The sequence below is a fragment of the Rousettus aegyptiacus genome, unplaced genomic scaffold (genome assembly GCF_014176215.1).
Source record: "Rousettus aegyptiacus isolate mRouAeg1 unplaced genomic scaffold, mRouAeg1.p scaffold_m13_p_1, whole genome shotgun sequence".
Lineage (NCBI taxonomy): Eukaryota > Metazoa > Chordata > Mammalia > Chiroptera > Pteropodidae > Rousettus > Rousettus aegyptiacus.
Window position 1 is genome coordinate 4,116,508 of NW_023416284.1, and position 12,275 is coordinate 4,128,782.

Here is a 12,275-nt window from a genome sequence, read left to right on the forward strand (position 1 = left end):
AAATTCACTTTTTTAAAAAAAAAGGAAAAGAAAAATACCTGTCAGAAAATAAAAACAACACACACTTGAGCATATAATTTCCAAATTGCTGAGAACAGAAGAGAATATCTTGACGGCAGCCAGAGGAAAAAAGACATTACATACCAAGAAAGATCAGAATTATCGTAGACATTTCTTTAGAAACCATGCACACTAGAAGACAATAGACTAACGTCTTCAAAGAAAAACACTGTCAATACAAGATTCTATACCTACCGGAAAGTATCTTGCAAAAATGAAGGAAATATAAAGAGTTTCTCAAACAAAAACTGGGAATTTATTACCAGCAGATCTATAAGAAGTACTAATGGAATTTCTAAAGGCAAAATGAATATGATACCAGACATAAATTTGGATCCAATGTTATGCAAAATGATGAGAGAATGTTTCCACCCTGAGGATAAGGCAGGGATGTCCAGATACCACTTCTTTTTAACATTGTACTGGAAGTTTTAGCCAAGGCAGTAGACAAGAAAAAGAAATAAACGGCATGCAGATTAGAAAGGAAGAAATAAAAGTCTGTTTACATATGACACGATTGCGTACATAGAATAATTCTAAAGAATCTACAAAGCTCATTTTGGCAAGGTCACAAGATACAAGGTCAGTATATAAATCAATTAAATTTCTATATACTAACAAAAAAAATTGGAAACAATTGTTTGAAAACTAAAAAGGGGGAAAATTGACAGTACCGAGTGGCAAGAATGCAGAGTAACCAACCGGAACTCTCATATCTCAGAAGGTAATGCGAACCTTGTACAGCGACTTTGGAAAAGTTAGACAGTTTCTTATAAAGTTAAACGTACTCTTATCACTCAGCGTTTCCTTCTTAGTTGTTTACCCCACGTGAAATCAGAACTCAAACCTGTCTGTGAGTGTTTATTACACTTTACCCAGACTTGCCAGAAGTGGGAGTTGACCCGAATGGCCGGCAGGATGCCTAGCGGGGTGAATGGGTGCAGGTGGCCCGCCCGCTGTGGCCTGCCACATGGTCAGCCCAGCTGGCCATGTAGGTGGAGTCTAGGTGCCTTTTCCCCAGTGAAAGAAGCCAGATGGAAAGCGACGCGATTCCATCTGAGACGCGCCTTCTGGAATGCACCCTGTCCGGAAAACATCAGTACACCCTGCCCTCGGTTTAGGCAGATAGAACTGCATAGAAACAGTCCACTGGTATGGAAAAAATACTAAAGAAATAGGCCAATATAAGTCAGAAGTATTTATTGCCCATGTTTTCACAAAAAAATGGTAATGAAAATTCAAAAAAAACAATAAATTTTATTCAGTGTCGGCGTCTGTATCTAAAGCAATCAATCTTCTCTTTTTAATTGACACAAGGTCACTATGTTTATCACTCGAAATATTTGAAAGCACTACTTCAGTTTCATTATTTATGTCTTTGGATGATCTTTCCCAACCCCATCTTTTTGCTTAGTTGCCAAAAATTCTTTGGTGTTCACCGCAACGTTGTTTTTTTTTTTTAATCTTTGAAATTTTACGGCTTGTTGGATGTATGGATCAATATCTAGAATTGCAGTTTCCAGTTTTGTGGCCAACTGTGTTCTCAAGTACCGTGATTTAATTTTGCTGAATAAGTACATGTATTTAAGAGTAACATGTTTTAAATCACACATCCTTTCATTCACCTTTAGGTAAGCAGAAGGCCTTCCAGACATCGAAGAATAGCGGCGCGTACACTGAGTCTCATGAGGATTTGAGCAAGGAGCAGCACAGCCCGTCCTATCAGCAAATTAACTGTATCGACAGTGTTATCAGGTATGAAGCCCAAGTTTGGATGGCACGTTAGTTTTCCCACGTTAGTTTTGGATGCCACCGTGGTGCCTTCATGTAATTTTTAATAGCTGTCTTGAGCTTTTACTATAAATCAATAGATATTTACGGAGTGCCTACTACATACAGCTCATAATATACTCAGCCTTTTGGGGGATGCAAAAAATTAGAAGATGCATGCCTGCTTTGAAGGAGCTGTGGTTTATTGGGAGACAAGACCTACGCTCATTGAATTTAAATGATGCCAAATTTAAAGCTCAGTTTGAGAGTATGGTCCAGGAGTCGCCGCATAGGGATTCAGGACCGGATGGCCAGGAGCGACTCTGTCAGAGAACAGAGTGCAAGACGGCGTCGGCATTGTGGCAGTGTGAGTTGCTCCTTCCTTTTCTCCTGCAATTTTCAAATAACTGGATGTCCGCAACCAAAGAGAGCGCCCCAGCGCGGCCTCCCAGGACTCCCAAGAGATCCGCCCGTGTACGCGCCTGACCTTGGGCAGACTGGGCCACAGGGGCGGCAGCAGAGAAGGCGGAGGCCCTGCGGGCCAGCACGACCCTCGGGCAGAGGGAGAGAGGGTGAAGGCGGTGGGTGGGAGTCGATGCTCTCTGAGGAGAGACCGCAGTGACTCGGGGAGGAAGAGGAGAGCGGAGCGGGCAGGCGCCGAAGGAAAGCGCTCGGGATTCTGGCGAGAGGTCGCCCGTGGACCTCTGGGCCCCGCTGTTGGGCCGTGGGCACACCTGAAGCCCAGCTGCTGAGTACACAATTCCCCCTACTCTGCTACCACAGTTTTTTTCTGCCAGCTGATTTTTTTTTTTTTTTTTTTAGCATACTCCCAACCTTAGTTGTATCTCAGCTGTGGTTAGAGAAACCAAAAGCTTGTTGCTCTAGCACCACCTTCTGGTAAATGAAAGGAAGGCTTCTCATTACCTACCCATGGAAATGTTGGAATCACAAAATAAACAAGTTCTTGCCTGTCTATGTAAGAAAGGTGTTTGCGCCTTCAAATGCAGCAGCAGAGGCACTTTTCATCAAACACCATGAAAAGTTTTGGGAGCACAGTATCACAAAAAGAAAATGGCGATTTTCCAGCAACCAAACCCAGAGACACAGAATATTGCTATTTAACTGATAAAGAATTCAAAATAGCCATTATGAAGAAAGTCAGCAAGCTATAAGAAAACTCAGAAAGGCAATACAGTGATCTCAGGAATAAAATTAACAAATAGAGGAAGTAATTTATCAAAGAGATTGAAATCCTAAGAAAGAATGAAGCAAATTCTAGAACCAGAGAACTCAATGAACAAGTCGAAGAATGCATTGGAGATATAACAGGTCAGATGGAAGAGAGAATTAGTGAGCTGGAAGATAGGAATTTAGAAATGATTAAGTTTGAAGAAGAAAGAATTAAGATTTTTGAAAAGTGAAAAAAACCCTATGAGAGCTATCAGACACCATTTGAAAAACCAGTATAAAAATAATGGGTGTTCCAAGAAGAGGAGCATTCAGCATTATTTAAATACCAAAACCAGATGAGGATACCACAATGAAAGAAAACTGTGTACCAATATCCCTGGTGAATGTGGATGCAAAAATTCTCAACAAAATGCTAGCAAACCAATTCAGAAACACAGTAAAAGGATTATACCCTATGACTAAATGTGATTTATCCCTGAAATGCAAGGATGGCTCAGTCTACACAAATCAATAAATGGAATACATCACATCATTAAAAATCACATGATCTCAATAGATGCAGAGAAAACATTTGACAAAATACAACATCCTTTTATGATCAAACCCCTGAAAAGATTGGGTATTGAAGAAACACCTCAACACAGTAAAGGCCATTTACAGCAAACCCACAGCCACCATCATGCTCAGTGGAGAAAAATCGAAAGCGTTTTCTCTAAAATCAGTATCAGGATAAGGATGCCCACTCTCATCGCTCCTATTAAGTACGGTACTGGAAGTCTAGCTGGGGCAGTCGGGCAAGACAAAGAAGAAGGCGTCCAGATTGGAAAGGGAGAGGTAATATTGTTGCTTTTGCTGATGATATGATCTTATGGTCGAAATTAAAGTGGCAGGATACAAAATCAACATACAGAAATCAATCGCATTCATTCACACTAACGATGAAGCATCTGAAAAAGGAAACCATTCCATTCACAGTAGCATCAAAAACGATAAAATACTTACGAATAGATTTAACCAAGGAAATGAAAGATCTGTACAACAAGAACTACAAGACTTTACTGAAAGAAATCAAAGAAGACACTAGCAAATGGAAAGACAGACATCCTGTGTTCTCGGATAGAAAGAGTTAATATTAAAATGTCCATTCTACCCAAAGCCTTCTATAGATTCAATGCAATCCCCATCAAAACACCAAAGGCATTTTTCCAGAAACAGAAAAAGCAATCCTAAAATTTGTGTGAAACCCCAAAAGACCCTGAATAGCCAAAGGAATCCTGAGAAAAAAGGACAAAGCTGGACGTATCACACTTCTGGATTTCAAACTATACTATAAAGTCATAGTAATAGAAACAGTATGAGGCACAAAAATAGATAAATCGACCAATGGAACAGAGTAGAGAGCCTAGGAGTAAATCCTGGCATAGATGGGCAACTGATATTTGACAAGCGAGCCAAGAATACCCAATGGGGAAAGGGTAGTTTCTTTAACAAATGGTGCTGGGAAAATGGTGCTCAACATCACTAATCATGGAAATGCCAGTCAAAACCACAGTGAGATATCACCTCACACCTGTTAGAATGGCTGTCACCAGGAAGACAGACAGTGGGAGCAGGTGAGGATGTGGTGGAAAGAGAACCCTTATACATTGTTGGTGGAAATGTAAATTGGTACAACCACTATGAAACACAATATGGAGGTTCCTCGAAAAATTAAAAATACGTCTGCCGTACAGTTCAGCACTTCTGCTTCTGGGTATATACCCGAAGGAACAGAAAACAGGATTTTGACGAGATAAAGGCACTCCAATGATTATAGCAGCATTATTGATAATAGCCAAGGAATGGGAACAGCCCAGATGCCCTTCAACAGGTGATAAAAAAGGCGGTGGAATATTATTCAGCCATGAGAAAGGAGGCTCTCCTCCCAGTCGTGACCACATAGGTGGACCTCGAGCACACTGTGCTAAGCAGGAAAAGTCGGAGAAAAGCTAGTATGACATCACTTACATGTGGACTCTAAAAAAGTGAAACCCGTAAAAAACAGTGACATGAGGGTGACCAGGGGATGGGGTTGGGGGAGAAGGGTGACGATGTTTAAGGGCACAAACTCGTGACAAGTGGCAAATAAGCCATAGAGATCTAACGCATAGTGTGATAGCTATACACAGCATTGTACTGTAATTACGTAAGGTGATGATTACTGCTGCATCGGTGATCATATTACACATCAAAGTGGCACACTATGTACTTTAAACTCATAAAATATTACATGTCAGATTTATTCGGTGAATAACTAAAAGTACAGGTATCCCAAACAAGTGGTGTGAGAACAGCGAAAAGGTGGGAAATGGCAAAGTTAGGGGACAGGTAAGAATACGTGACCCAGTTATGTTGCTGCAGATACCTGCGGAGCTACAGCATTCCAGCTTTGAAAAGAAAGTGTATATCCTGGACAAATACTACGTCGTCCTCGGAAGAAGACAGGCAAAACCACAAGGCAGGTGACGGCCGAGCCTCGCAAGGTAACGGAGCGCCCGTCACAGTGAGAGAAAGGGCACTGTTAAGGAAGCCTCCACTTTCTCTTCCTCTTTCATTTCTTGACTTCAGTCATTTCATTTGGATCACAAATAATCCCAGTTTCCCGTTCCACTTTACGGCCCATAGGTTTTTACTTGTCAGTTACAAATGTCTGGAAAGTGTGTGTCTTTCGGTTTCCTGTTGGGAATTTTTTTTTTTCACACTCGCTGCGTTTTTGGGGCTTCTCAGCAGTGTGGATTTTCTGACGCATGAAAAGATCTGCTCTCTCAGAGGAGCACTCCTTACACACGGGGCACTGGTAGATCATTTTTCCTATTTGGTGTCATGACTTAGAGGAGAAAATTTCCTTGCAACTACTGTAGCTACCGGGTTGCTAGTTCATCCCGTCCCTCATTAGGCCATCCTGGCAGCTCGTCCCCGGCTCGCTGTATGCGGCGGGGTCAGGGTTGGCCTAAGCTCTTCCCTGCCTGTCTTTCTACAGAAGGTTTCTTCCCGCATAGTGCTCCCCGCTCAGTATTACTACTGGTTATAAAGTGATTTACTTCCACTTGACTTCTGTTAACTCATCCACACAGAACTTTTAGGTCCTGTCCTGTGGGGAATTTTTGTTCTCACGTTCAGTTTCTCTTACATCACCAGCCGCAGACCCTCAGGTCCCAGCTGCACCCATATCGGACCCGCCGACTAACGGACCCTCCCCAGACGCCAGAGGACGCGCTGCGCGGACGCCGACCACGGCAGCCCCGAGCCTGGGCTCCGGCGTGAGCCAGTGCAGCTACAGCAGCACCATGGTGCACGCCCCGCCCCCGGAGTCAGGTGCCACACCTACCTTTTCCTTGGCGGCGTATTCGACACTACACACAGCTGTGAGAAGGCAAAGGTCACGTGCCATTTACTTAGTAACAACTTCAAAATCATACTGTCTTCTTTCCTTCGGTTAAAGTATTTTCGGAAGTATTGTCGTGTTTGTTTTGGTCGCATGCGTAGGTTTTGGACCGTATCTCTGTCATTTGTCAGTCCAGTGGGCTGACACCTGTAAAGCGCTGGGAACACTGACATGCAGCGAGCTGCCGACTCGTGTTAGTCGCTGTCATTGCAGGAAGTCAGTCACTGCTGCTGGCCCTGAAGGAAGGTGTGTGCTTCAAACTCTGTAGCTGTGACCGCGTGGGTCGTACGTACGCACCGAAGTGTTCGTCTTGTTCTGAGGGCCAAAAAGAGGAGAGTGTTTGAAACACCGGTCGTTTAACAGCAGAATGACCTGGTACCTTATTCTTTCCATCTCTTTTTGTGCCTCCCATGTTTTTTACTTTTTCGTTACTTAGAACAATTCGGTAGGTGAAGAAACGGTGACGATCGCATTAAGGCAGGTTTCGGGTCCCCCCTGATTCGCCTTGGCCAGTCTTCGGCGGCACGTTGGTTAATGGGCGGTGCGCTGTCACTGCGTGCGATCCGCGTCCTCGGTCCCCCACAGGGATTTAGCGCGTCACCCTCCCAACCACGCTCGAAGGCGGAGAGCATAGTGTCGGCAGGCGGGGGGCAGGCTGGCGGGGCAGGCCAGAGACACAGCTGTCGCGGGGTTGGACTCTGTTGCTAGGCCGGAGACAGCTTTACGGGCCGTGGGCTGGCCGCGCAGGACAGGAGCAGCACACGCGTCCGCCCGGCCCTGGCCCCGTGCGGGCGGCAGCTGCCAGGGACACGGCCGGGCCGGGCCGCGCCCAGCGTAAAACGCTCGCTTTCTGACTCTGCCGCTCCCCGCTTCACACCGAGGTCTCGTATGACCATTTTGAAAGAATTTATACTGACGTCCATGTACTTTTATTTAAGGGGAAAGTTGTGGATAACCATTTCTCCTGACCTTTACCTGGTCTCAGCACGTGTGAGGCCGCTTCATTCCGAGGACAGAGCACGGCATCAGCGCCTGGACGTCCCGCAGCTGCAGGTGCCGTGTCTCCTGCTCTCCGGACAGCCTGCGCTCCCGCAGCTCACACGCTGGCTGACGGCCAGCAGGGTCCGAGGGCTCGGACGCGCCTCCCTGCCAGTTATTTTCTCCATTTTTACTTGGATCGTTAAGGCACAAACGGGTTAAGGAACTTAACTCGCCCAAAGTCGCGTAACAGACAAGTGGCAGAATAGAGTCAAACATTGACGGTTACTCTCCAGAAACGTTTGCTATTACGGATATTTTTGAAACTATTGCAGGATCAAGATGGAGTGTGAAATACAAAGATTAGCTGAAAAAACCAAGGCATAAATTAAAATGTAACATTTAAAAATACTTAAATTACCAGGACTAAGGGTATAAGGAAGGAAGAAGTACAGCAACAAAAACAATGTATCGAACCAATAATGGCTCTAACCTAACAACATCAGTAGTTGCATAAAATGGACTAAACACCAATTAAAAGGTAGAAATTGTCAGAACAAGTGAAAAAAATCAAGACCCAAAACTATATGCCGTCCGGCAAGTGCGACTGAAATGCAGATGAACAAATGAGGTGAGACCAACGGACGGGGCACGAAGAGCAATCCCGACGGTGAGCGGAGGCGGCCGCCACGCCGGCGTCAGCGACAGGCCTCGCGACAGGCCTCCCGGCCGCCCTTCATGCCGGCAGCCCAGGGACGTGACAGCCATGCACTTGCGGTCGTTAACAGCGGGGCCTCCGAGACAGGACGCAGACGTGGGGAGGGCTAAATAGAGGAATGGCCCTCCCCTAATCACAGCGAATTTAACTCGCCCTCTCTACACCGATGAACTGTGCTGGGCTGTAATGCAGTTCTCAGGTTTACAGTAATCGACGTGCAGTCTGTGTTCTCTAATTAGGGTTGATTCAGTTAGAAATCAATAATAATGAGATGTTTAAACCCAAACATCCAAAAGCTAAACAACACGTTTCTCAATAATTCATGATTCAAAAAGGAAATCACGAGAGTACTGGAAAACATTTCAGAACCCGTGGTAACAGAAGCACAGCGTAGCAGACTGCGCGGGACACCACGGGGCTCATCAGGGGACTCATAGCTCGAAATGCTAATGTCGGAAAGTGTCTGCAGTCCGTGAGGCTGAGTTCCGGTTTAAGAAGCTAGCAGAAAAAGAGCAAAGGAAACCCAGGCAGGAGGGAGGAAGAATAAAGGGAAAAGCAGGAATCGAAATACACACAGACAGTAGAGAAAATTAAAGCGAGAAGCTGGTTCTGTGAGAAGACGAACGAAACTGACCGTTCCTTCCTGCCGGTTCCGCGTCGGCCGATTCCTGTAGCTTCGTAGTGAGTCTTGCAGTCGGGTCATGAGGATCCTGCAACTTTGTTCTTTTACAACGTGGCTTTGAATAGTCTAGGTCTTTTGTCCATATAAACTTTAGAATCAGTTTCTCAGTGTCTTTAAAAATAATCCTGCAGGGAATGTGATTGGGACCGTGTCGAAGCTGCACATCACTTTGGGGAGAATCGACACCTCAAAGTACAGAGCCGCCCAGGGCGTGAGCCTGGACGTCGGTCCGTTTCCTCGGCGGCGTCTGGCGGCTTCAGTGTGCTGACCTTGCACGTCTTGTCAGTTTTATCCCTGATTATTTCATGTTACAGAAAGGATGGCCTTTTACTGCCAATTTCCAATTTTTGTCGCTAGTGTAGAGACATATAATCGATTTTTACATGTTAGTTTTTTATTCTACAACCTTGCTAAACTCGCTTTTTACAGATGCCATGGAATTATGTACAGTCATGTCTGTGAAAGTCAGTTTTACTCCTACCCTTCTAATCTGGATCTTTCGTATTTGTTTTTCTTGCCTTATTAGCTGGTTTGAACCTCCCATAAATGCTGAGTAGGCATTGTGAGAGCAGATCTCCTTGTGTTTTTCCTGATTGGAGAGAGAACATTGGATTTTAGTATAATTTTTGCTGTAGGTTTTTCAAAGGTGCCTTTTATAAAACTGAGGAAGTTTCTCTATGTTCCTAATCTCCTGATAATTTTTTTTTATCAGAAATGAATGTTGGACTTTGTCAAATCTCTTTGCATCTACCGAGATATCATAAAGTTTTTCTTTTTTAGGTTTTCAGTCCATGAATTGGTATTTAAATGTTAAAATGTCTTTGGATCCCTGGAATAAATGACACTTGGCCATGATGTGTTATATCCTTTTTACATACTGGGTTCATTTTGCTAAAATCTCATAAGATCCTAGATCTCTGGTTATGAGGGCTGTTGGTCTGTAGCTTTGTCTGTTTTTTTCCTTATAATGGCTTTGTCTGGTTTTGGTCCCAGGGCAAGCCTGGTCTCACAGCATGACTGGGAAGTGCTTCCTCCTCTTTTTGTTTTCTAGATGAGTCTGTGTAAAATTGCTATGATTTCTCCCTTACATGTTTGCTCAGACTCACCAGTGAAGCCATCTGGGCTTGGAGTTTTCTTGATGGAGAAGTTTTTACTACATATTCAATTTAATAGATACAGGACTATTCGGCTTGTCTACTTATTGAATGAACCGTGTCTTTCAAAGAACTGGTCCATTTTGTCCGAGTTGTCAAATTTGTTGGGATAAAGTTGCTCATGATGTTCCTTTACTGGTCCTTTGGTCCCTGTAAGGCCTCTCGTGATGGTCCCGCTGTAGTTTCTGAAATTAGTAACTTGTGTTTTCTCTTTTTTTTTTTCCTGATTGGTCTGGCGATAGTTTGGTCCATGTTATTGTTTTTCTTAAAGAATTTATAATTTCATCGACTTTTTAATTTATTTTCCTCTTTATTGTTTTCTGCTTCACTGATTCCTCCTCTGATCGTCAGTATTTCCTTTCTTCTGCTTCCTTTTGTTTATCTTGCTCTTCTTCTGGCTTCTTAAGATGGAAGCAGAAGTTACTGATTTCAGACATTTTTCTTTCCTAATGGATTTTAGTATAATTTTTTCTTTTACCTTTAGCTGCATCCCACACATTTTGGTATATTTCATTTCATTTTCATCGTGTTCCGATACTGCCTCATGCCTCTTTCGGCATCTCTTTGAAATCATATCTTTTGCGTTCCATTATTTAGCTACCTCGTGTTTGGAGACTTGCCAGACCTCGTTCTGCTGCTGATCTCTACCCGTTAATCCCACTGTGGTCAGAGAAAACACGCAAACCTTGAATTCTTTTACACTTACTGAGACGTGTTCTGTGCCTGCAGTGTGGTCTGTCTTGGTGAATGTTCTGTACGCACTTGAAAAGAATGTTTATTCTGCTGCTGTTGAGTTGACTGTTCTGTCAGTGCAAACTAGGTCAGGCTGGCTGACCGTGGGTGACACCTGCGCTAGCCAGGGCAGTCCTCGGGCTCACCGCACTTCTTTGTCCCTCAGGGATCACTCACCTTTGTTACCTGATGTCCAGGGTCTTGAAACTTACTGCTTCCTGTATGTTGTTCATTTTTTTAGTCGTTTCATGCAGGAAGGTAAATTCAGCCCTTGTTACTCCATCTTGGCCAGAATGAGAAGTCCACTGTCAGCTGTGTTGGTTTAGACTAAGCAGGTTCCCCTTCAGGAAGTAGCGTGAGGCCGGCCCGCCCGAACCACTGGGATACCGCGCAGCAGGGGGAGGTGGAATGGATGTTGGGGGACCCACCAGTGTTCCCCATAACAGCTTTCACACTTGGAAGAAATAAGGGTTTAGATGCAACTCAAAGCCCATCTACAGATGCTTACTTTAATAAGCCTGTGGTATGTAAACGAAATTGAAACCTACATGGTTTAAGAAAGTATGAGACAACTGTTTATGTACCGATGAAAGGGATGTTATAAAATAAAAAACATACTGCAGGCTAGTGTACATACTGCATGTACACTAGGTAAAAATGGGGATGGGAAATGCGAAGCTATATTCGTGCTTATTTTGAAAGGCGCATAAAGAAACTACAAATATCTCTGTGGGGAGAATAGATGGGAACTAGGCAGAGAGTGGACAAGATGAGGAGAATTTACTAACTGCCTTTTTAACGCTTGTTGATTTTTGAACCACGTATTACATATTCAGAGATTTAAAAAAAGAAAAATGTTAAAGAATTCAGAGAGATAGAAAAAATATTTACAATAAAGGAAAGATTTAAACAAGTACATAAGTATGCACATTGAGTATTATAGCTCTGTAAAATGTATGTACAAAGTACATACAAAGAGTATAAGGAAAGGTGGGAAAAATAAAGATTTCTATACTAAGTTGATGAAGTTTCTTATATTCCAGCTGTTGTAATAATGTTTGTAAAATTTATTGAAAGGCATTTACGTTGGTGAAAATAAACAAGTGCACCTAGTTGGTAGGTATGAGAACCTGTCCTCTTCCGCCTCAGCAGAGTTGACCCTCCCGGAGGACACCACCCCAGCCTGCGAGGCCTGGCCGCCCAGCGCGCACCCAGCCCCACTGACGCCCGACGAGTTCAGGCACGTGGGGCTCACCAAGGCCGTCCTGTCCGCCCACACCCAGATGGAGGAACAGAACTACGTGGACAAATTCCGGGAAAAGATCCTGTCACCACCCTACAGCTCCTACCTCCAGCAGGAAGGCAGAGGCAAAGCTCAATATTCGTATGTTCAAGGTAGTTACATTTTAAAATATATACTCCATTTATTCCGTAGCTGTCAATTTCCTGAAGCCTGGGTCAGTCCTGGGAGATGCGCGTGCTTGCGTGGAACCGACAGAGAGATGCTGTAATAACTCCTTCGACAGTTTATCCGGGGGCTTCTTTAGATCCGAAAAGCTGAGTTTA

The 12,275-nt window shown here is 44.0% G+C and overlaps 1 protein-coding gene across 11 annotated transcripts in view; it reads left to right on the forward strand.

Annotated features, from left to right (window-relative positions):
• PER3 (period circadian regulator 3) overlaps positions 1-12,275 on the forward strand; it is a 53,792-nt gene that overhangs the window by 20,745 nt on the left and 20,772 nt on the right. For 8 of the 11 annotated variants that reach the window (XM_036228271.1, XM_036228273.1, XM_036228274.1 and 5 more), the window contains 4 exons: positions 1,692-1,815; positions 5,422-5,543; positions 6,199-6,375; positions 11,859-12,104. In XM_036228271.1, the coding sequence (XP_036084164.1) occupies positions 1,692-1,815; positions 5,422-5,543; positions 6,199-6,375; positions 11,859-12,104 (669 nt within the window). Of the gene's footprint in view, positions 1-1,691; positions 1,816-5,421; positions 5,544-6,198; positions 6,440-11,858; positions 12,105-12,275 lie in introns of all 11 variants that reach the window. The other 3 variants (XM_036228280.1, XM_036228281.1, XM_036228277.1) reach the window with 2 other exon arrangements.